The sequence below is a fragment of the Mycetomoellerius zeteki genome, unplaced genomic scaffold (assembly GCF_001594055.1).
Source record: "Mycetomoellerius zeteki isolate Tzet28-1 unplaced genomic scaffold, Tzet1.0 scaffold221, whole genome shotgun sequence".
Lineage (NCBI taxonomy): Eukaryota > Metazoa > Arthropoda > Insecta > Hymenoptera > Formicidae > Mycetomoellerius > Mycetomoellerius zeteki.
The window spans coordinates 2,821,577-2,845,765 of record NW_017257184.1 but is presented as its reverse complement, the minus strand read 5'-3'; the positions used below and the strand labels follow the sequence as shown (position 1 = coordinate 2,845,765).

Here is a 24,189-nt window from a genome sequence, read left to right as displayed (position 1 = left end):
TATCTCTCTCTCTCTCTCTCTCTCTCTCTCTCTCTCTATAAATTTAATTTTAATTTAATATTATTAGTTTTAATTACTTTTTGATTTTAATGAAATTACATATTAGTATTATAGATAATTAAACACTTATTTATGGAATATTTATTATTATCATCGTTATCGTCGTCGTTGTTATTCACATGAACGCATAAATAAGATTGTAATGAAAACTGTCACAGTTTCTGATGAAATTAGAAATTGGAAATTATGATTAGGAACAAGTAAGGCATATATTTGTAATCTTCTTTTGATTAATATTAATCGATTTATTAATAATAATAGAAAACTAATCGTGTTTTGTAGACGTACATGAATTTTTATTGCAGACACAATAATTTTTTCTAATATCTGGAGGAAAGCAGATTTGACAAAAATTCATTCGTAAGATGTTCACAATGCAGTAAAAATTTATGTTTTTCTTGTTTTTATGATTTATATCATCCCCCTCCCTCCCGTACAATGTACGTCTACAAAACACGATTAGTTTTCTATTATTATTAATAAATCGATTAATATTAATCAAAAGAAGATTACAAACATATGACTTACTTGTTCTTAATCATAATTTCCAATTTATAATTTCATCAGAAAACTGTAACAGTTTTCATTACAATCTTATTTATGCGTTCATGTGAATAACAACAACGACGATGATAACGATGATAATAATAAATATTCCATAAATGAGTGTTTAATTATCTATAATACTAATATATAATTTCATGAAATTTCATTAAAATCAAAAAGTAATTAAAACTAATAACATTAAATTAAAATTAAATTTACAAAGAGAGAGAGAAAGAGAGATACTAATATTTTTATTTATACAGTACATTTTTCAAATTATTACAATAATTATTTAAAAAATCGATTTCTTCGAAATGGGCCAATGGCTGAAACGGTCGGACACGTATCGTTTTTTTTTTCACTCAAGAACAGCCTGTAAAAAGCGCATCAAAATTCCCGACCCCATCACTTGGTGTTCCCCTTGTAAGACATGCCTTTTTATATAAGTATTGAAAAATTATTCAATTTCTAAATAATGTTTACCAGCTCCAATCATTTTACAAACGGACGTTGTTTTAAATATTTCCTGTGCGGCAAAAAGAGCATCGCTTCCATGTACCGTATAATAGTCTGATCTATTGAAGAACCGTACTGTGGTATCAAGTTTCTGAAATATTATGCGTCAAAATTATTATGCATCAACTTGTTGATTATCAAGTCAATAGTTTCTATGAATTTCTACTGTGCAATACACATATGTAATCTCTATTGCGAAATGCAGAAATATTTTATGAATCCTGATATTATTGGAACACTGTGCTTTCATTAAATTATCTCCAACATTCAAAGAAATACTTTAAAAACAATGTATATAATGAATAAAGAGCACATAATACGTTATGCACTAGTTATATGTTAAATTTTGCGTATATAAATTGTCATTTAAATTTATCCTTGACCTCTTTGCGTAACGTTGCCGACTTCCAGAGAGAGATAAACATATAATTTTTTAAACAATATCTCTCGATTGTAATTTCAATATTATTAATATTATCTACATTTGTATTTCCTTTGATATGTAACAATTATATATTCATCAGTTTTATATACAAAAATATGTCTTCAAGTAATTTTTAAGAAATATAGTATAATAATTACATAATAAATTCAAAGATACTTGATCTTACTGAAGTAAGATATTTATAATAAAAAATAGTTTTATTGTAAACAAAAGGATTTTGTTGGGAAGATATAACTGATATATTTGAAGTTTAACATGATATTTTTGTTTTGACTTTCATTCTGTTGTTACTTTGCAATTTGTTATTATTTTGTTATTTTATTATTAATCACGTCATATGCATGTTTTCATTTATTAGAAATTTCCCTTAAACAGTTTTTACAATTATTCGTAATTATACACTGTTTGTGAATAATACCATCATATATTTTATATTTCTCAGAAATTAAAAACCTTGCTAACGTATCTGTAGGTCAATGCCTATCGAGGGGTCAAAGTATCAAAGGTCGTCACAACTCTGATGCGTGATTTTATGAAAATTTGAAATTTAAAGAAATGTATTAGCTCAATGAACAATACAAATAAATGTTTTACTTTACTCAGAAATATTGACAATATTCTGAGATAAAATATTCTAAATTAAAAGCTCTTAATATATAAAAATAGCATAAAATGTGTTATCAAAATGAAATAAATAAATTTTAAATAATTTATATTCTTATATAAAAATCTTAATAACTATTCTTACTATAAACATTTTTTTAAACAAATTCTCATATAATAAATCATGTAATCTCCAAACGAGAGAGATGAAGAAAAGAATAAGAGATACAACAACAATATTCATTGAATAAAATTTCATAAAAATAAATTAGCTTTTTTGACGTAAATCTTTATGAGAATATGTACGAATATATTTACAATAGATATGTCATTGTTCATACATGTTAATTCGTCGATGGGAAATCCCAACAGTTTCAATGACACCTATATATTGAGGTCATAAAGTGGTCCACATCGTGGAAATATCATTCATTCTTAGTATGATAAAAGATCAGAGTTCATATTCTAGGAAGGTCAGTAATTTCTGTAACAAAGTAGGCCACCGTTTTTTTATTCTTTGTAATCTGTGTTTTCTGGATTTCTTTATTTATAGAATCCATCATCATTCCGATGAAGTGCAAACACGAGAATACAAATAGTTATTCGAGGTGCCGCGACCTTTATGTAACGGAGACCTTGAAATTGTTCTTGGCACTGAATGAAAGTGAGCCTGATCATCGTTACAAATTCAGAATGACTTAACCAATGACACATCAAATCAAATATGGAAAACCACTTGTCGCGCGGCTACCTGGAAGTCGTTGAGTTATGTCCTTTGCCATACACATACATATGTATATATATAAGCAGACAATGCATCATGCATTCATCTGTCAAGATGTTGTAGTACAACTTTAATCGAACAGGATATACGATTAATGGAAGATAATGAAGATTAATGAACTATAATAATAAACTTTTCAAGTGTTATATTTAAACGTGATCAATTTGCAATTATAAGTAAAGTGAGATAATTACCATCATCCATTATTTTCGATTCTAATAATATTCTTTTAAATAATAACAAAAACTTATTTTTTTACAAAAAAAAAATTTATTTTATGCAGAATGCACTGAATCTTTATACCATTAATTTTAATGTATCATTATGAATGAAATTTATAGGAATGTATAATCTTGTATCGTTTATTCTCTTACGTAGAGAATGTTTTTCTAATATTTTCCTATTTAAGTACTAGTAAGTTCCAGCTTAGACCGTTCAGACTTTCGTTACTTAGTTGTGTATTCATATTTGCGGTTTTAAGACCCTTTGTTTGATATATAATTTGCTATCGTTTATATATTTTGACATTAAGGAATGTTTTTTTATCATAAAAGATATGTTATGAAAAGAAATTGTTCTGCTTAAAAGAGATTCAAAGATGATTCATAACTTCGATTCTATAATAATAATTTATAACGAGGATCGAAAATAAATTAATATAAGAATATTTGTTACTAACACTTACGTCAATGATGGGGAACTCAATCTTATATTGCTGAGAATTGTGTGCGATAAGAACGAGTCTGGACTGCAATGGATAAGAAGGAAAGACCGCTAATATGTAAAAGCGAAAAAGAACGATCCAAGAATCATCGGTAAGAAGAAGGGGGAAAGAACATAAATGGATTTGCGGTAATCTTCTTTTGCTATATGTAAGCCTACAGTGTTAGTGAAAACATCTCTGCATACAATTGAATTATAAGTGTTTCTAGATCTTCATTATAAGGTAATAAAATACATTATTTTTCTAATGTGATTTAAGTGTATAAAAAAATTGTGTCTTGTCAGTGAATGCGAAATCTTAAATATGCTACGGGTATTAAATTCGATAAAGTAGGAGACAATTAATCAATAAATAAAATATAAAGATTTGTATTCTTCTTGCTATTTCTTTGTGCTATGATGAAAGTGCCTTTTAATTCAAGGGAAATGCACGAAAACTCGGTTTTTTATAAAAACTTATATAACTATATACTATTATTTATTTACATTTTATCTCGATAAAGAGTATTCTGCGCTTCCGAAAGTTTCCAAAACATAATGCCGTTTGATTCAGTTAAATATATGTGTCAATTAGATCATCCGTAATTTTTGCAAAACCACAGCTCTGTGAAGTTTACACGCGATGAGTTAACTGCTGCTGCAGCTTCTGTGTTAAAACTTTGCAAATAGGTTTTTATTTAAGTATAAATAATCTGATAAAAGCAAAAGGATTTCAATTCATTTTCATGGCTATATTAATATGAATCAAGTTTACTGAGTTTTTTTTTCGTGTATTTAAACTTTCTACCCCTCCTTTAATGCAGACAATTAGATCACTTCCTTCGCTCTTAAAATATCTTATTTTATTTAATAAAACATATTTCGCATAATTCGATATATTTCTCATGTACTTATTTGTTAGAAAATTAAACTAAATGGATTACAATCGTGAGTTTGTACTTTTAAAAAGACATAGACAAAAATTGTTTTATCTTTACTATATTAAAATAAGAGTTCTAATTGAGAAAGACCGGCCAATATTATTATAAAAAATTTGATTTATTTATCTTGTGAGTTATCTCCGCTTTATCGTTTATCGCAGACTGACTTCGATGAACTTGTTATATAAGTTACATTACACATAACTTTCGCGAAACATCAAATCTGATATTCTCAAAACAAAAAAATAAACTTGCATTAATGCAGCAAATGAAAAATATTTTCTGCAAAGATATAAAAAAAATTATATACTCCCATTTTAAAACATTTTTCGTGCAAACTACCCCTCCTTTAACACAAACAATAAGATCATTTGCATCACTCAAAATCTTATTCTATTTAATAAAATACATTCCGCATGATTCCACATATATTTTTTTCATATATATATATATAATATTTATTAGAAAATTAAATAGATTAAAATTTTCAATCGATCACATACATTATTTTTTTAGTATATTTGCTATAATTTTATACAAGTCCATTTAAATCCATTTATTCGTAATTTAAAAAATAAATAATGTTTCATATCACTCATATTACTTATGTTTTTAAAAATTTAATTCGTAAAAACATTTGTATAATATAAAAAATATTGAATTAAAAAAAATATTTGAAAAATTTGTTCTTGTTCAGATATCTAGAAGCGTATATTATGTTTTGGATTTAAGGTGAGATACAAAATATATATAATTTTTTTTAAACATCTAAGTATTTATTTTTATTTCACAGAGATCGGATGGGAAGAATGGCGATAGGACGGATAATCGTATTATCCGCGTTAGTTGCTCAAGCATTATCAGCGCCAAGTGGCTGCATAGAAACCTGCAACTTCCACCAAACAAACATTCGGCAAACGTTGGGCAGTTATCAAGATCATGCGAATTTAGTTCAAGGAACGACACATCTAAATGATCATGATTACGCCAAGCCAGGAAACTGGACCGAACATAATCAGTACAGCACGGATAGTGGGCATGGCAAGGTTCACGAAGAACGAGGACAATACGTAGAAGGATCAAAAAGGGTACGGTATTACAAAAAGAACTTTACCTCGTCCTACGGCACAGATAACGCACATGGAGTGAATGCAGCAGAATTAGGCGAATTGAGCGGACAACACAGATATGATTCCTTACACGTGCCAAGTAACCAGCATCTCGATTCCCAAAGTGCATATGATCTAGGACAGACAGTCACAAAGGAGACTGGATATAATAGAGTGCACAGCCAACAAACAGAATCATTGTTAACAAAACTCGATAGCAAGAGCGAGAGGCTGGAAGATTTTGGAGAATACGACGGATATTCGCAGGTGAATCAACACGTTCCCAGTACTAACACTCACGCGATCAATACGCAGCACCATGTCGAAACAGCTCCCAATAATTGGAGCAGTACAGATTCTTATAGGACCGACGGAGATCGTGGACAGGTCTTCGAAGAGGAAGGTCAATACGTAACCGGGCCCAAAAAGGTCCGCTATTATAAGAAAAACTATACTTCCAGCTATAGTTCGGGCGTTCCTCACAGCAGTGTTAGCTCAGCGAAACTGGATGAATTACACAACGAAATGCAAAGGAACTTGCAGAAAGATCTCGATAGTTTTAGAAGGACTTTTCAAGTTTCTAGCACCGGCCACACTGCCTCCACCACGCATGTAGGTTCGACTCAGGAAGCAGTCGGTTTCCACGATTTGCAGACCGCCGAGAACGATTACAGGCAACATTTGGGCTACCAAGGCGTCCCATCCACTGGAAATGTGCATCATTATACCGATCAGCAGCAAAGAGAAACACTCACCGATGTAAGGCAGCAGTTGCCGTACTCATATCCTACCACGGCCGCAAATACGTATGACACGGAGAGCCAGAGAACTTATCAGAGCCACGAGACCCACACGTCCCGAGTACATCCTGTGCCTCAATCGAGTCACTCATCTCTCAGTTACCTGCAAGTTCCCAGAGACAGTTTTCAAACGAGCTATCACAATGCGCATTCAAGTGGACATCACCTGGACGAGACCCGTCATGCGGATGTCTTGGGCACACATCAGTCTAACGTGCTTCAGAATCAGTTGCTCACTGAGAATTCCCAGCGCGTGTATAATCCGCATTCAAGTCGTGTCACTTATCCTAGCAGACATGGCGAAACGCGACGCTACGAAGAGCACTGGAGCTCTTCCAGTCACAACGGGGGAAGCGTAGCTCCCGAGCGGACCATCGCGGAAAGAGCCCATTACGATCGGGACGCATACAACGAGCACCAGGGACGCTATCATACCGCTCAGGGATACGAGTCTCGTGCGCGTACTAGCGGTAGCAGTTACGATTCTGCGTACAGAACAAACTCGGGGCAACTCGTCACCGGATCGCTAGACTTGGGCCACGCAGCGCACGGCGCCGACTGCACCGAGGAGACTCATCAGCAATATCAACACGAAACCAGACACCATAGAAAGTATAAGCGAGACGCTCATCATGACAATGAACAAGAACACCAAGCAGTCGAAAACGAGGATTTCACGCAGCAAAATCAGGAGTTTGGTCAAGAGTCGCAACAATTGAAAGATTTGACACAGCAGAGTGAACAATTTACACAACAGACACAAGGATCTGACGATTTCACGCAACAAACAAGTGGTAAGCTTGAACTCGGCCAGCAAACTGTTGATAATCAGCACTTAGATGATTTAAAGCAGCCAAGCGAACAATTCACACAACAGACGGAAGGTCAACTTGAATTTGGTCAGCAGACTATCGATAATCCGCATTTAAAAGACTTAACGCAGCAGAGTGAACAATTCACGCAGCAGACGGAGGGTCAGCTTGAACTCGGCCAGCAAACTGTTGATAATCAGCATTTCGATAATTTGAAACAGCAAAATGAACAGTTCACGCAACAGACGGAAGGTCAACTTGAATTTGGCCAGCAAATTGTTGATAATCCGCATCTAAAAGATTTAACGCAGCAGAATGAACAGTTTACACAACAGACACAAGGACATGATCATCTCACGCAACAAATGAGTGGCAAACTTGAATTCGGACAACAAACCGTTGATAGTCAACATTTAACACAGCAAAGTGAACAACTTACGCAGCAGATGGAGGGGCAGCTTGAATTTGGCCAACAAACTGTTGATAATCCGTATCTAAAAAATTTAACGCAGCAGAATGAACAGTTTACACAACAAACACAAGGACTTGATCATCTTACGCAACAAATGAGTGACCAACTTGAATTCGGTCGGCAAACCGTTGATAGTCATCATTCGGATGATTTAACACAACAAAGTGAACAATTCACGCAGCAGACAGAGGGTCAACTTGAATTTGGCCAGCAGACTATCGATAATCCACACTTAAAAGATTTAACGCAACAAACACAAGACTCCGACGATTTTAATCAACAAACGAGCAGTAAACTTGAATATGGCCAACAAACCATTGACAATAATCAGCATTTGGAAGATTTAATGCAGCAGAATCAACAGTTTACACAACAGGCACAAGGATCTGATGATTTCGCGCAACAGACGAGTGGTAAAGTTATATTTGGACAGCAAGCTGATGACACTCAACAATTAGAGCAATTTACACAGCGAACAGCAAGATCGGATAGTTTAACCCAACAAACTCAACGAGATAAACATAAATTCGGACAACAAATTGATAATCAACACCTAGAAGACTCGATACGGCAAAGTGAACAGGTTGCACAGACATCCAGACCAGACGATTTTACACAACAATCTGTTGGTAAACTGGAATTCGGTCAACAAACGCAATCAATAAATAAACCTGCCAAGCCAAAAAGTCAACGTCTGGAGGAATTCAATGAGCAAAATCAAGATTTCACTCAACAGACAGGAGGATTTGATGATTTTACTCAACAAATAAGACACCTAGAACTTGGACAATTGCAACAACCAAAAGACAGCAACCATCATTTGGAAGATTTTACTCAACAGAATGAAGACCTAACTCAACAGATTGGAGGATTCGATGATTTCTCACAACAAACAGCAGGACAGTTGGAGTATGGACAACAAAGAGAACAGCAAAGACCTAGTTGGTCGGGACATAATACTCAACGCTTGAAACATTCACAACAAAATGATTGGAATATAGACGATCTTTCACAACAATCGCGCCAATATTCGGCCTATAACAAAAATAACAGACAATTAGAATGGCAATTAGAACAAATATTACAAAAAACGAATTTCGAACGAGATTTTCTTCAACAAACCGATCAAGATCAATTAACTAATGTAAAACCAGCACCAAAACCAAAACCAAGACCGCGATATCAGAAACATGATTTCATTCCGCCACGTACTGATGGAACAGATATAATTATTGATGACGTTTTTAAACCAGTTGAGGTAAACCCAGAGGCTGATATAGACAACTTCCGTGGAAGAATTATCGAATCTGGCAGTCGCGCAACATATCCTGAATCCAATCATCATACATCGACGGTATTGTATTCGACTCAAGGAAGCAGCGTATTTGACGATCAAAGAGAAAATATGGATCGTTTACATTGGGTGCATAACTCAAATGATGCTACAGTAGGTTTGCAGTGGCATTATACTTACCATCCAAGTGACTTAACTAACGTCGAAGGTTCACATGACAATTATTATCCCCGTCATAACGTTAACTCGATGTCGCAACAAACAGAAGACATACAACAGTCTGAACCAATTGATTTTAACCAACAAGAAACACAAGACAAGGACAGATTAGAAAATAAACATCAAAATTCGTACATTTCTCCATCATCGAAACATGATGAATATAATCAACAGTCAGAATCATTTCAACAAAGTGAAACGTCCCGCTTTGACGATCAGTTTAATCAAGATTCTGAACAAACCGCGAGAGTTATTCCACTGCAACGCAACGAAAAGGCCCAGTTGATTTCAGAACAAGAAAAACGATCGGTGACTACAGAACAAACAGAAGATAAACCAGAGTCACGAATCTTGCAAGCGTATGGCGGAGGACCATATGATGCATCGCGTAGTGATGACTTTTATATTAGAATTAGACCGAATCCCAGTGCCACTTTACCACCCATTGATGGTGATGATTCATGGGACATCAGAGAAAAACCAAGAGAAGCAATAATACCACGATCCACAGTGCGCAATACAGCAGAAATTATAACTACAACAGAAGTGGCAGAAACCACTACAGAGATAACGCAGACAACAACCCAGCCTTCCTTTTGGAGCAGAGTTGGTCATAAAATAACCAATACATACGACAAGGCCAAGGAAAAAGCTAAAGAGATCTTTGGCTAGATATTACATTCTACTTATTTAAGAATTACTTATTTATACACGGAAAAATTTTTTTCGCACTCTAAGTTGCATTGTTACATTTATTTATGATGTATTTGCAGTTACAAATAAAATCAAAGCAAATCAAGAATGAAGCTCATAAATACATATCATGAATTCATAACTTTAATATTCTAAAGTAGTAGCATTATAAAACATTACTATTGTAAAACATTAAGATGACTTCCATATTTTATAGAAATAAATACATATTTTCTTTTCTAAAAAAAAAAATATAGGAGTGTTATTATGTCTATTTCTGTGTAGAAAAACATAGAAAAATCATTACTATACTTTATGTAAGTGTTTATTCACATAACATCAATTATTTTCATAAAACATTACCATTTCATCAATGACACAAAAATACAAATAAAAGTAAAATTACTGGAACTGAATATGATCTTTTCGTTTTGTTAATTCTTTATTCATAATTTTATTCTTAATAAAAGATATTGATAACAAACTAAACTACAAATATTCTTTAATAGAAATATTTAAGTAATCCTAAAAAACCAGCTGTTTTATAAACCATATATATATATTTCAGGATATGATTAAAATATATTTAAATATTCTGATAATCATCTCCTTCTTTCTTTTATAAAGTATTTCAATTATTTCAAATATAAAATACTTTATTTCTTAGATTCATTATAAATTAATAGAATGATTTATTAAATTAATATTAAAAAATTTTTAAATCTATATATATATATATGTATGTATATATTAAATATATTCATTCCTTTGATATATTATAAGAAAGAATATTTATATACATATAAGAAAAAATTATCAAATTTTTATGAGAAATTAAAAAAAACTTTTGTTGTTATAATACTGTTTCAATAGATGTTATATGAATTATACATATATGGATGAATCAATAGACTTCTCCTTTTTAGCTGAACTTTCTATACAGTTCAAATTTTTTCATCTTTCCTCTTTTCTTTTCATATTGGAGAAAAAGAAAAAATAAACTGTGCAAGAAATTCAGCTAAAAACAATAGATCTTATAAATAACCTTAAATTAGGGTTACTTCTTGACTCACCTATCGTATTAACAACATAGTAATATAAATGGTTTTATTTTAGTTATTGTAATAGCTTTTTCCTTTAAATCTATTATGACATATCTACTTAATTTAGTAACAATGTAAAAGAAAATATAAAATCAATTATAGAATTTTTTATAAATTAATTATTAAAATGTATTAATTAACAGAACACAAGAATATACAATCGTTAACATTAGAAAAATAATTAATATATAATAATTATGAAAAATAAAGGATTTTAAAGATTGTCTATTCATGTGCAGTGTAAACAATAATTTAAATACTCACTTCTGGAAGATTTTTAAAAAATCTGACAAAGCTCTGCTGCGTAGGAGGATCTAAAAAATAAATTATTTTTTAGATTGAAACAAAAATTACATTATGGTTAAATAAAATCTTGTATATACCCATGTTAAACTGTTGGTTAGGTTGCACTGCCATGTTTCTAACACGAGTAGTAAACGAGACGCAATAAAGATTAATATTACAAAATCGCTGTTAAAGATTACTGTTGAAGAATCAATTGAAAATTTGTAAAATTACAAAATTTCACTTTGCACATGACCACCATCAGTAAACAAATGTGATCAAATCACACAAGGCGGAATTGGCGGGCAAACGATCTTTGTAAACGGCCGTCTACAATTCCTTTCTTTCTATTTCACGGAAGAGAGGAACTTGATTGGTTGCGCGCGTTATGCAAAACAATCGACGAATCGACTCAAGTCGAGAATCTCGAATCTCGAGTCTCGAATCGCATCTAAAATATCTCTGTTTTATGACAAGACGAGACGACGAGATATTAAAAATGGCAGCCCTCGAGGATGTTGTTGCCTTATATCAGAATTTAAAACGCGAATGGACAAGAACGCCGTGTAATTTGAAAAAATGTGGAGAATTGCTCAATCAATTGAAGGTACTTTATTCACGTTTTTAAATAGGATAATTACTGATAAAAAATATCATAACCTCATCACGTTTGTGGATTGTGAAAATGGATTGTCATCATTTGCCGTAACTTTGTTTTCAAATTTTAATGGTCATTCCTTTTGATACTTCAGCTTTTAGATATGTATTTAGATATGATTTGATAATAATTGTATAATAATAAGTAATTCAGTGATAATTATTTTACACAGATTGGTCTCACTCATCTGATGTTCCTCCCAACGTCAAATAGCACGGCCAGTCAAAATGAATTATTAATTGCTAGTAAGTATTGCTAATTTTAAGCTCTTCAGTCATAATATTAATAGATCAAATATCACAAGATTATAACAAAAATTTTATATTGTTTGAATTACAGGAGATATATTGGAAATTGGAGCACAATGGAGCATTGCCACTGAGGATATACCTTCCTTCGAGAGATATATGGCACAATTAAAGTGTTACTATTTCGATTATAAATCTGGATTGATGGAATCAGCGTATAAATATCAGCTTCTTGGTCTCAATCTCTTGTTTTTGTTATCTCAAAATCGAGTTGCTGAATTTCATACGGAGCTGGAACTCCTACCGTCTGATCAGATACAATCAAACGTTTATATAAGGCATCCCTTGAGTTTGGAGCAGTATTTAATGGAGGGTTCGTACAATAAAATTTTCCTGGCCAAAGGTAACGTGCCCGCCGCATCCTACAATTTCTTCATAGACATTTTATTAAATACTGTCCGCGATGAGATCGGCGCGTGCATGGAAAGTGCATACGATAAGATCTCCATTCAAGATGCCGCAAAGATGCTCAATTTAAGCACAGAGAAAGACATAAAGGCATTCGCCATCAAGAAGAACTGGAATCTTTCCAAAGATGGCTATTTTTATTTTACCACGACTAGCGAGAAAAAATCTGAGGAGCCTATCCCAAGTTCTGAACTGGCAGCTCTCGCAATAGACTATGCCCGAGAGCTGGAAATGATCGTATAATTCCTTATGCAACTTTCTGTATTTTATTTATCTAAATAAATGAACACAGTTTTTGCTTTTGTGCAATAAAGCCTTTTATATATGTATACAAATCATGCATTTTGTTTAACAAAACTTTCGAATTTACCTGCAGGGATCAAGTATCATTTTGATAGACTTTTTTTCAGTATACATATATAGTACTTTCAGTCCTACTCCAAGATTATTTAGCACAATGTATTTTTAAGCAAATAATTTAGAATATCGTAAGTAGAGTATATTACAAATGTCCAGGACTGGATATTTTTGCATTTAAAATGTCATTTAAAATGTAATTCTATTTAAAATGTTAAATGTAAAATAATAAACTTAAAAAAATGTATATTAAAATGTATGTAGAGAAAACCATTCTGTATTTGAAAACTATTTAAAATATCTATTTACCCATTTTACATATAAAGTGGATTCGAAAAACATTTTGCATTTTAAATACATTTTTTAAGTATTTTATATTTGGCATTTTAAATGATTACCCAGCCCTGCAAATGTCTAATAATGTCATGTGTGAAGAGATTCTTCCAAAGAAAAGTCTCTGGGTTATTATAAACAATGCTGTAATTTAAGTATACAGTACTGTCATACTGTATAAGCATCTCCTTGTCATTGTTTTGTTTATCATCCAATACCCACCCAATGACATGAAGCACATATATACAAGATCGTTATCATACATGTAAGATTGTACTAAATGTAGCCATTCTTACTGGAGTAACGTAACTACTCCGAAGACTCGGAGGTAATTGAAGAACGCTGACATTACCAACTGTTCTGGCTGTTCGAAAAATAAATTAATAAGAATTTTATCTAATTTCCTGATCACTTTTTCATCATAAGAAGTGATACATATTTTATAATTTTCTGGTAATAAAACAATGATTAAGGAAGATAAAATTCTCACATTTTATTCTTGGAACAGCCAAAACAGTTGATAATGTCAGCATTCTTCAATTACCTCAGGTGGTCACAAAAATTTGTCTAGGATTAACAATCTTTTAAGTGTATCTTTTCAGTGTCGCGACAGAGACAGACAGACAGCGATTCATAAAATAAAAAGTGAATGAATATCATTGTTACTATTGCTCAATAAAGAGTTTATTTGATAGGTTTATGTTTATGATAGGTTTATTCACCGGCATTAATAATGTGATACGATCTCACGAAGAAGAGTTGTTCTCATCGTAAATATAAACACGAGCATGTCAGTGAACACGTAGCACTTGTCTCTATCAAGCCTATCTACGTGGCAATAATTGTCACTGAGATATCGAATTATCTTCGTTAATGTCATTAGAAGACGGCAGTCAATGTAAGTAACATTGCGTGTTTCAGCAAGAGCAATAAACAATATAATATTTATTTATTACTACACAAATCATGTAATGTATGTTGGGGAGTAACAAGTAAACAAATTTATTTACTCATAATGTCAAGTAGAATGTGCAAGAGTATAAAGTAAAATATAATTCTGTATTTTGCAAATTAGAGTAGGTCATTAATTTCTTCCATCATAAACTATGATTTAATAATTAAAGATTAGTATTTAAACTATATATTGATTTACAATTTTTTTTATTGCAAAGTAAATAAAAAAAAGGTGGTGCACCTTGACATGATTTATAATTAAAAAAAAAAATAAAGAGTATCTTCGTTTATTATTTTTGTAGAATTCATAGGAATGCATGAAAAAAGAAAGAAATTACAGACCATGCGAGCTTTAATACTTGTGGGTGGTTATGGAACCAGATTGCGACCTCTTACTTTAAGTCGACCTAAGCCACTTGTCGAGTTTGCAAATAAACCTATACTTTTACACCAGATTGAAGCACTGGTATACATATTTAAATATTTGTAATATTGATTTATCAAAATTTCATAGAAATATAATTTTCATTATTTTTCTAAGTATACCTTTTAAATCTTTTTTAGGTACAAACAAATGTAACTGAAGTTATATTGGCCGTTTCCTATCGGGCACAACAGATGGAAGAAGAATTGGTTCATGAGGCGAAGAAACTTGGAGTACGACTTATCTTTTCTCATGAACCGGAACCATTGGGTACCGCTGGACCACTTGCGCTCGCGCGTGAATATTTATGTGCCAGTGATGATCCATTCTTTGTTTTGAACTCTGATATCATTTGTGAATTTCCTTTTAAACAGCTCCTCGAATTCCATGAGAATCATGGTAAAGAAGGAACTATAGTTGTCACTAAAGTAGAGGAGCCATCAAAGTATGGTGTGGTTGTATATGAAGAAGATGGAAAGATTCAGAGTTTTGTTGAAAAACCACAAGAATTTATATCCAATAAAATTAATGCAGGTATAATATGTGGAAAGTTTTTCAAGCCCAGTTTCACAACTCACGGTTAATTCTTAATCGAGGTTCAACTTATTTCTCATCTCTTTCCAATTCTAGAATTGGAAAGAGGTAATGAACAAGTTATTCACAAGAGTTGTGAAACTGGATCTTAGAGTTGTTTAGAAAAATGTACTTGTGTGTTTCACGTATGTGCCTTTTTTTTGCAAAATATAGGTATGTACATCCTTAATCCAAGTGTATTGAATAGAATAGAATTGAAACCTACGAGTATCGAAAAGGAAGTTTTTCCAAATATGGCTCAAGATGGAGAATTATACGCTCTGGAATTGCCAGGCTTCTGGATGGACGTGGGACAACCTAAAGATTTTCTCACAGGCAAATACTTACATATCATGATTTTCTCAATATTATATATATGTATATATACATATATGAGTTACTTGTTCGTTCATACTTAGTATCCATAACATTATCCAGGAATGTCTATGTATCTTACTTCATTGAGGCAAAAGCATCCTGAACAGCTTCATTCTGGGCCTGGTATAGTAGGCAATGTTTTAATTGATCCAACAGCTACAATTGGCAAGGATTGTAGAATAGGACCCAACGTCACGATTGGGCCTGGTGCCACTTTAGCTGATGGATGTTGTATTAAACGAAGTACTATTCTTAAGGCAGCTGTAATAAAAGAGCATGCATGGCTAGATGGGCAAGTATTAATTGTATCATAAATATGTAAAAAGCTTCATAATATTTGTCATAATAATTAAAAATATGTAAACAGTTGTATTGTTGGATGGAGAAGCGTTGTAGGACGATGGGTGAGAATGGAAGGTACAACTGTATTAGGAGAAGACGTTATTGTGAAAGATGAATTGTATATTAATGGTGGACAGGTTTTACCACACAAGAGCATTTCCACTTCTGTACCAGAACCGCAGATTATTATGTGACCAAAGACTATAAACCTGAGCTTGAATCAGTGAAGGCAATAATCGACCAAAACAATTTTTATTCACTTTTATTATTTTTATATAAAATATGTCCCTAAAATATCTTCGCATTAAAATTTAAAATATATACATATATATTATAATTTTGCTCCACAAGCGATTATCGTAGTCTTGTCTTCCAACAAGCAACTGTTTTATATAGGACTTAAAAACTTGAATTATTATACATCAGTGCAAAAATACAATCAATGACAAAACAATATGAGGAATTAAACTATTTTTATTGGTAAACCTCGTATTACTATCGCAGCTGCCGTCATATAATGCAAGCAACTGTTCTTAGCTTTTGCTACTATCCTTAACATTTCTGATTCCATCTCTGGTTCATCCTTTGCTACGTTCTTTGTAAATTCTGAAAAATTTAGTTCTAAAAAGTTATCGTGCATATAATATTAAAGAAGCAAATATAAAGAGTTTTTTCAATTTCTAATACTAACTTAGAGTACCAGAAATCCATTTATCCTTGTCTACCTCAGCCCATGATTTCTCTGAGGACGAAGGAATCCAATTACTCATGAAATTTGCGGTCATTTTGTCAATATCCGCATCCGTTATTTCCCAAAGCATACCCAAGAGGCAAGGACTGAAAATTGTAAATTGACACACTATTTATTTATTTATGTACGTATAAATGGTAATTGAAAAGATGAGAGGAAAAGAATGTTTCGTATGCGATTTCTTTTATAAATTTAAACGGAAAGAAATTCTTATATATATGGTACAAACACAAAAAATATTTGTTGTTTACCTGCATGCTATTAAATATTGATTTGAAACGCCATAAGGGGGATATCTTCCACCTATCATAAGTAGTTTTACGCTGCTACATCCAAACAATAAAACAGTAGATTTAACTCTCATTCTTTCGATATCTTCTCCAGATAAATATTCTATGCCATTTCCATGACCAGTATACCTAAAATAAAAGAAAGAAAAAAAGAAAGTGCAAGTAATCGAATTATAAGTAGATTTATAACTATTAATAGAGAAATAAGATAAAATGTTTGTACATTAAAATATCATGATTTATTAACGCATCTTCGAATATTTCCTCGCTAGGTCGCGCATTATAACAACTTTTCCACTTCGGTAACCAAAAGTCCATAAAAAGCTTCATACGTTTTTCCATTTTATTAAGATCACCGGAAGGATTGACTACGCAAATTCCCATATCTTCCTTTGCTTTAATTAGTTTACAACCATCCAAAATAGTATCTTCGTGTTCTTTGAATAATGCATACGCTACATGTAGAGATGGAAAACGGGTAATAGGATGGTCTTTAACAATTTCCATGGCTTCAAACGCTATATAATCTATGTGCTTAAAAAACAAAAAAGATCTTTATATACGAAACAAATTTACATAAATTCATATTCTTAAGCGCATAATATTACGCTCATATACATTGCACATTTACCTCGTCAATAATTAAAACTAATGTTTTCCGCTTTATATTCTCTAGGTTTTTTATATATGGTAATTTCCCATAAATAGATAAAATAACATTGTTTGCAAGTTTTTTATGTTTGGGAAGTAGAAATTTAATTGCACGCGCTATTTCCTCACGCGTAAGAAAGCATGAACCTGTGGCTACTTTTCTTAAAAGCCATCTACATCTTTCTGATATCTCATTGCTAGGTAAATGAAGTAAAGAAATTTAATATGCACAAAAAACAACAAAATTTCGATAAATATTACTTACGGAGATTTGAAATCCGATATTAATTTGTCGATCATTTGATGAATCTCATCTACCATTTCCAAATCTTCAATAGGATCGGCCATAAATAATACTCTCCATTCTCTCAACCATACATTCTCCAGTGCATTTATAGCCGTCTGTAATAAATTAGCTTAAAATTTCCCTTACTGTTAAATTTCCAACTTGTTGCTCCACTTAAAAAAATCTACCTTCATTTTGTTGTTTTGATCTACACGCATCATCCAATATTGCTTATTATTTGTGTAAGTAGTGTTTAGCGTGGATGTATTGCCATCCAATAGTTTCCGAATCTCTTTGCAGACATCGTAAGAAACTTGCGTTGTAGGTCTTGGCACAGTTATACACAATGGATCCATGTTAGATGTACCCGTAGGAAGTATTGTAATATGTATAGCATGCATTACGTTAGAGGTACGCTTTTCGTATCTTGATATAGTTGGAGATTCATATGGAGCAGTAACTTGAATCATGTACCATTCTGTGAAGGAAATTAGAAAAATTTAAATTTATATAAAAAGAGAATTACAATAAAAGCAGGCAAAAAGTATCTGTACCTTTCGGTAAGTCTAACAGTTTTACTTTTAATGATTCGCTATTATCTGTAAATTTTGTCTCAAACTTTACATGTGTTGGTCTTAGTCCATATATTTGAGATTCATTCAACACAGATTCGCGCATTTGAGTTTTTTGATATCTATGCAAGATATGTTGTCGAAGTATTACTGCATGTGCTTCAACCAAATGATGAATAGCTGTGATCTCATTGCCAATCTAAACGAATAGATATATATATAAAATTTAGTATCAAAATAAATTACATGCATTTTTTTACAATATACCAAGCATACATGTATTGTAGAATTTCTATTACTATATTATATAATTTATATAATATTCAATTACCTCTAAATTACAAATTGCCAGCATTTTATTCAAACTGGCATATTCAACACTTCCTACATAATTGCATCGTGCATCTGTGAATAATTTCTCTACACTACTTTTGATCTCCTTCAATTTTTCGTTCTCGATTTTCCTTCTTGATTTTCTTGCCACACTTAAGCTTTTTGTCTTATCCTTAAAATCGTCTTTGGGATGACATTCATGCAAGATTCCCATAATTTTGTCAGTAACATGGGCCATAGTTTACTTTCTTATGTAGCTTTGTTTATAATAACAATATAACAATAATAAATTCTTTATTGTCGTTCGAACATGCAGAGAAAACTTTACTTAAAAAATGAAGATTTATGTCATTCACATCATTTAATTAGTTTTTCTAACTATTTTCGTGATACACACAATACAATTTCAAAGTACTAACGATCACTTTGGCAATTGAACTTTATCACAATATACACTATTGTGATTTACTATTAATTATATTGTACATATTAAGAAACTATATTAAGATAACGTAAATATTTTTAATTAAGTGAGATTTTTGTATAAACTTGCAAATTCTAATTTTGAGTTGAATCAGCAGTTACATATGGCAGAACGCACATGCGTATGATTATTTTACTAATGACGGTAGTGACATCTATGCTCCCCCACCCCTACAAGTTGTAATCTTTTAAATCAAGAGTGCACTGGAGTGCACGAAATCTTCGCTTTCTCTCTTCTCTCTCTCTCTCTCCAACATTCGAATATATATATTTATCTCGTTTTAAGTGCAAAAATTTTGAGACATTTCAAGTAAGGGTTGGTTTATAATAGATCGTAATCTGTAAGAATCGACCAATCACAGTCAAATGAGAGGAGAATAATCGACCATGATTGGTCAATTCTTATAGATTACGGAAAAAGTTAACATAGATTACGGTATTATAAATCAATCCTAACACGAAAATGAAATAAGTAAAAGAAAACTAAGTTATAATAAATAAATATTTATTAAAAATGATAAAAGAGAAATACTCTGAAGATATAAAAATGGATGTATAAGAAAAGATATTTTTTTATAAATAAAATTTATTATATAAATAATATTAAATTATTTCCTCTTTATTATCACTTAAAATAAAGTAGATATATATTTAAAGTTTGGTAAAAGAGAACGAGATAAAGGTTTTAGTACAGCAATAAAGAACAGACATATTATCTTCCAATCAATAACTTTTTATGTTTATGGCTGAAAAGAGCGCGCTAAATTTAAGTATGTTTTTATCACAATTATTTCAAAAATAACATAAATAGTCCTAATATTCATATAACTTGGATATGTGCTTAAAAGACAATTAGATTTACTTCAGATAATTAGAAACGCTTATATATATGTATATATGTATATATAAATTTATAATACTTTTATTTCATGTACATATGATAACAATATATAAAAATGTGATGGCCACAATATTTGTGGACTAAACAATAATATTATCAGATATAATCGAATTACACTTGAATATATACAGCCAAATTCTATACACAATTATCGACGTCATTATATTTTATTTACACGATTTTTCTCTTCATCTGGTTCAGCCAATTGCGTCATGAAATAAAAGTAAGCATGACTATTAAAACCGAAAACCGGATGGTATATAAATTATACAAATGATTATTATACAAACAATATTTTTAAAATGTATGCTTAATCCATTGATCGGAAATATAAATGTTCAGAATATGTCATTATTATAGAAGAATGGAAAAATTTCTCTTCTTATTCGAGAACTTGTGGTCCCACGAAAGATTGACCGTTTACGATTTGACACAAGTTTTCTCCCGCATACGAGAGCAAAGGAGAGATTTCGACGTTGTCTCCGACTTGTTTCGCACCTGCTTTCAACAGCCATTTTTTGTGTAAATTGAGCAAATCGATGCGAGCGGTGCTTGAACAATCTTGACCAACGGAATTTGAATTTTTCAACGGACTAAATTCCTCCTCGCGCGTTCCCTGCCACACTGCGAAATTCTTTGCGAAAGGAAATACGTCAAACACAAACTTTTCTATCTTGATGCCGTTAGGAATTTTTGGAACGATTCTTTCTCCATCGTCATTAATGTATGGAATTTTCTTTTTTGCTACGTGCAAAAGTAAATCTTTCTCATAAAGATGTCCAACGTCTTTCAAAAAGTCGACCGTAAAATAGTGATTACATATATTAGCAGCATTGTATACCAATTGTCCATTAACACGTCGAAGCTCCGCAGTTTCCTTTGTTATTTCGCTGTATTCAACTACTTGATAGTGATCTTCCACCTATGTTAACCGAAATAAAAATAGTATAAAATTTGTGTATAAATTTAATTGTCGTATTATAAAAGAACATACTTTGCAAACTATACCAACGGCTTCAGAAGGAGAAGACTTTTCGATAACTTTAACTCCGCAGTCGGTCTCAGACAGCAAGCAGTATCCTATGAATGTAGGATCTGCTACTTTCACCAAGATGTTGTCCACGGAATGTGCGTGAACGCTCCGGATACCGCGTTGTTCCATATCGTCCAATATTCCTTGAGCTTTCAAAGCGCGATACAATCCTCCATTACCGTCGGGAGCCTTGGAAACACGATGCTTAGCGTCCAAAATAATTTTTCCATCAAAGGTGAAACACGGCAGCATACCCTGTTTGAAGGTTTTGACATTTTTCTCTTTTAAACCAAAATAGTTGCGTTTGCTTAGATATTCGACAGTGGCATCGTGAGTAGCTTCGCTAGTAAGGATATACCTGAATAATAAAATTAGATCAATTTAATTTTCTTTTCCTTATCACATATGTTACATTGTAATAACAATAGTTACATTCATAGATTACATTCAACAGAAAAAGTAGCTTTGCAATTGTTGTAAGATTCTTTGAGGATATAGATTCAGTGAGGAACTAAGGGCAAAATCAATCATATTAAAGAATTTTTTGCAACAGTTGCAAAGCTGTTTTTTTCTGCTGAATGCAATCGATGATACTCGTTGATTCTCATACCAAGTTATCTCTCCATGTTTCCCATGTTGTTGTTGCGCCATACTTTGCAAGCAGAGTATTCTTTCCGCCTGCAATTGAAAAAGAGTTTTATGTGATGGCAATGCAACATCATACATCCCCTTAGGATAGGTAACTCCTAGTCGCGTGCCTTGACCACCTGCCAACAATAATACAGCCACGCAGCCTTGGGCTATTTCTTTCAAACCACGTTCCTTATACGTATTCAACTCTTCTTCGGTGGATGTCTTGACAGAAGCTATCTTGGTCTCATCGATCGGCTGTATCTTGTCATCCAGTATATCCTGTCCAATGGTCTGAGAGGATTCTACAGCCTTCTTAAAGTATGCCGTAATTTCCTGCAGATCAAGCTCATCTATATCATTCTCCAGCTGGTTCCTATCCTCATCCACCAATTCCTCCCAAAATCTAAGCAGATGTTCCTGATCATACTCGCTCAGCTTCTTTTTTAGGCGCTCCATACTCATGTCGTGTCAATAATCTGCGTTTGACACTTCCGAACGCTTGTGAAAGTGTATCCCCTTATCGCGTGTCGCGTTTATTGTCGCGTGTTCTGTGTAAATCCCTCGATCTCGATACAGCTGCCCACGTCACGTCAAGACTACTCAAGACAGTCGAGACGCGAACGCGAGCGCAAGGGAAAGAACGAGAAAGAGGCAACAGGTATTCATCGGGTTCGATCGGCCTCTCCCGCGACCACAAGTAGCGGTAACATACCTTCACTTTCACGAGTCCACGTAGCACGCCCGGCTCGATTTCTCTTATCGACCCCTCCCGCCAAGCCGGTCTTCTCCGAGCGTACGATCTTCTTTTTCTTTCCTACCATATCTTAATGTCTTTACGAGACCGTCGTCCGTGTGGTCGATGTGGCTCGTGCCGTGGATGCCGTTGTTCAGAAGAATTGATTCTTCAGCGACGCAACATTCAACGATAGCGATAGCGACGGATAACCTGCCCTCAACGAGCTGACGAGGTGTGCCTTCCAACACAACAAGCGACACAGTGCGACACAGTGATCATGTCATCTTTGTTCAATATTGACAAACAACAAGGATGTAATGATCCATTGTGTCACACCGTGGCTGCGTTCCGTTTCATGCATGATGCGCATGATGCATCTTTTATCCTTGTTATTCACCGAATGTTAAACAAGGATAAACGATGCATTATGCACATGCGTGAAACGGAACGCAGCCCGTGTCATTTGTGTCGCTTGTTGGAAGGCACACGAGGTCTTGTTTGTTTTGTTTCATCTAACCGTTTCACAGCTGTCAACGAATCAAACAAAAGAGACCACTCGTAAAGCAGCACGACTGTACATACCGCGCCGCTATCGATAACCGATAAACATTCTCTTATGTCTTTTCAATCTTAAAACAGCGAAACCGTCGCAATGCTACTCATATTTAAATAGACGTAAGCATGTAAATCAATGTTTCTTTCTTCTGTTATGCCGGCGTCGTGGCGAGTTCCGGCAAGAGAGCGAACGACCTTGATTCTTAAGAACTATTGCCCGTATTCATAGTCAGGCCTTATTTAAGGCTTCCTTAAATTTATCTTTAGATGCTCAATAGCCAATGAAATAATTCGTAAAGTATCCAAGCAGGCATATAAGCCTGCAAAAATGACTGCCTAAACGAGAATTTCTGAATATTTTTCTTTTCTTTTTTCTTTTGTTACTCGTATTCGTCAATATTCGATGAACTCCAGATTTCAAACCGCCAGGAAAACTGGTATCTCACATTTTATTATATACATATGTATCATATACATATATATGTATAAACTTTCTCCTCAACGTATTCAGATAACAGTTTTATCTGAGTCGTGATTTTGATAACAATTTTTATCTTTTTATCATTCCGCAATATTGTAAATACTATACAGCACATAAACGAAAAAACAGTTCATCCCAAATTCGTGCGACGCATGTCCAACGTACTTAAAATTTTTAAGTTAAAAATATCTGTGGAATTTTCACACGCTTCTACACGTACATATAATCATGGCATACGATTACAGAAAAACACATACGACAAACGATCCGTCGTTCGCAACGACGCGTCGTCGTTATTATTTAAAACTAGATCGACCCGAAAATATGTATATGTATAAAATTTAAATATAATATATAAATATAAA

The 24,189-nt window shown here is 32.9% G+C and overlaps 6 protein-coding genes across 8 annotated transcripts in view; 3 read left to right on the top strand and 3 right to left on the bottom strand.

The window, feature by feature from the left end:
* Positions 1 to 11,690, bottom strand: part of spel1 (DNA mismatch repair protein spel1) — a 16,683-nt gene extending 4,993 nt beyond the window's left edge. Inside the window, exons 1-3 of one of the 2 annotated variants that reach the window (XM_018448465.1) lie at positions 11,483 to 11,690; positions 11,364 to 11,413; positions 1,090 to 1,213 (exon numbers count right to left, since the gene is read on the bottom strand). In XM_018448465.1, coding sequence (XP_018303967.1) covers positions 1,090 to 1,213; positions 11,364 to 11,413; positions 11,483 to 11,516 — 208 coding nt within the window. In that variant the 5' untranslated portion in view covers positions 11,517 to 11,690. Of the gene's footprint in view, positions 1 to 1,089; positions 1,214 to 3,639; positions 3,818 to 11,363; positions 11,414 to 11,482 lie in introns of those variants that run through there. The other variant, XM_018448466.1, reaches the window with a different exon arrangement.
* LOC108723020 (uncharacterized) lies at positions 3,825 to 10,061 on the top strand. Of its 2 annotated transcripts, XM_018448464.1 has the most exons (3): positions 3,825 to 3,900; positions 5,391 to 8,810; positions 8,856 to 10,061. In XM_018448464.1, the coding sequence occupies exons 2-3, from the start codon at positions 5,398 to 5,400 to the stop codon at positions 9,973 to 9,975; spliced, it is 4,533 nt and encodes a 1,510-aa protein (XP_018303966.1). In that variant the 5' UTR covers positions 3,825 to 3,900; positions 5,391 to 5,397; the 3' UTR covers positions 9,976 to 10,061. The 2 variants fall into 2 exon arrangements, with proteins under 2 accessions (XP_018303966.1, XP_018303965.1); XM_018448463.1 differs by having other exon boundaries at positions 5,391 to 10,061.
* Positions 11,691 to 11,853: 163 nt separating the features above from the next.
* On the top strand, positions 11,854 to 13,127 carry Rpn12 (regulatory particle non-ATPase 12). Its single transcript, XM_018448356.1, has 3 exons — positions 11,854 to 11,991; positions 12,215 to 12,287; positions 12,382 to 13,127. Exons 1-3 carry the CDS (start codon positions 11,854 to 11,856, stop codon positions 12,999 to 13,001), a joined length of 831 nt encoding a protein of 276 aa, XP_018303858.1. The 3' UTR covers positions 13,002 to 13,127.
* Positions 13,128 to 13,965: 838 nt separating this feature from the next.
* On the top strand, positions 13,966 to 16,428 carry Gmppb (GDP-mannose pyrophosphorylase B). The gene is made up of 6 exons (XM_018448521.1): positions 13,966 to 14,346; positions 14,705 to 14,868; positions 14,967 to 15,360; positions 15,574 to 15,735; positions 15,838 to 16,069; positions 16,145 to 16,428. Exons 2-6 carry the CDS (start codon positions 14,716 to 14,718, stop codon positions 16,311 to 16,313), a joined length of 1,110 nt encoding a protein of 369 aa, XP_018304023.1. The 5' UTR covers positions 13,966 to 14,346; positions 14,705 to 14,715; the 3' UTR covers positions 16,314 to 16,428.
* A 144-nt stretch (positions 16,429 to 16,572) lies between these two features.
* On the bottom strand, positions 16,573 to 19,323 carry Sse (extra spindle pole bodies like 1, separase). The gene is made up of 9 exons (XM_018448519.1): positions 19,001 to 19,323; positions 18,652 to 18,868; positions 18,286 to 18,575; positions 18,077 to 18,213; positions 17,792 to 18,008; positions 17,384 to 17,694; positions 17,122 to 17,289; positions 16,811 to 16,956; positions 16,573 to 16,725 (listed from the first exon to the last, which is right to left on the bottom strand). Exons 1-9 carry the CDS (start codon positions 19,238 to 19,240, stop codon positions 16,583 to 16,585), a joined length of 1,869 nt encoding a protein of 622 aa, XP_018304021.1. The 5' UTR covers positions 19,241 to 19,323; the 3' UTR covers positions 16,573 to 16,582.
* A 1,144-nt stretch (positions 19,324 to 20,467) lies between these two features.
* Positions 20,468 to 23,120, bottom strand: mmy (UDP-N-acetylglucosamine pyrophosphorylase mmy). Its single transcript, XM_018448326.1, has 3 exons — positions 22,030 to 23,120; positions 21,381 to 21,777; positions 20,468 to 21,308 (listed from the first exon to the last, which is right to left on the bottom strand). Exons 1-3 carry the CDS (start codon positions 22,512 to 22,514, stop codon positions 20,769 to 20,771), a joined length of 1,422 nt encoding a protein of 473 aa, XP_018303828.1. The 5' UTR covers positions 22,515 to 23,120; the 3' UTR covers positions 20,468 to 20,768.
* Positions 23,121 to 24,189: the final 1,069 nt, after the last annotated feature.

Coding starts and splice junctions, on each gene's coding strand:
- Gmppb (XM_018448521.1), top strand. CDS start 14,716: ATGCATGAAAAAAGAAAGAAATTACAGACCATGCGAGCTTTAATACTT. Junction 15,736..15,837: donor ACCTAAAGATTTTCTCACAG/GCAAATACTTAC, acceptor AACATTATCCAG/GAATGTCTATGTATCTTACT. Junction 16,070..16,144: donor GAGCATGCATGGCTAGATGG/GCAAGTATTAAT, acceptor ATATGTAAACAG/TTGTATTGTTGGATGGAGAA.
- LOC108723020 (XM_018448463.1), top strand. CDS start 5,398: ATGGGAAGAATGGCGATAGGACGGATAATCGTATTATCCGCGTTAGTT.
- mmy (XM_018448326.1), bottom strand. CDS start 22,514: ATGAGTATGGAGCGCCTAAAAAAGAAGCTGAGCGAGTATGATCAGGAA. Junction 21,778..22,029: donor AAACATGGAGAGATAACTTG/GTATGAGAATCA, acceptor TTTATTATTCAG/GTATATCCTTACTAGCGAAG. Junction 21,309..21,380: donor CCGTTGGTATAGTTTGCAAA/GTATGTTCTTTT, acceptor CGGTTAACATAG/GTGGAAGATCACTATCAAGT.
- Sse (XM_018448519.1), bottom strand. CDS start 19,240: ATGGCCCATGTTACTGACAAAATTATGGGAATCTTGCATGAATGTCAT. Junction 18,576..18,651: donor ACTGTTAGACTTACCGAAAG/GTACAGATACTT, acceptor TTTCCTTCACAG/AATGGTACATGATTCAAGTT. Junction 16,726..16,810: donor ATGGATTTCTGGTACTCTAA/GTTAGTATTAGA, acceptor TAAATTTTTCAG/AATTTACAAAGAACGTAGCA.
- Rpn12 (XM_018448356.1), top strand. CDS start 11,854: ATGACAAGACGAGACGACGAGATATTAAAAATGGCAGCCCTCGAGGAT. Junction 11,992..12,214: donor AATTGCTCAATCAATTGAAG/GTACTTTATTCA, acceptor TATTTTACACAG/ATTGGTCTCACTCATCTGAT. Junction 12,288..12,381: donor AAATGAATTATTAATTGCTA/GTAAGTATTGCT, acceptor TTTGAATTACAG/GAGATATATTGGAAATTGGA.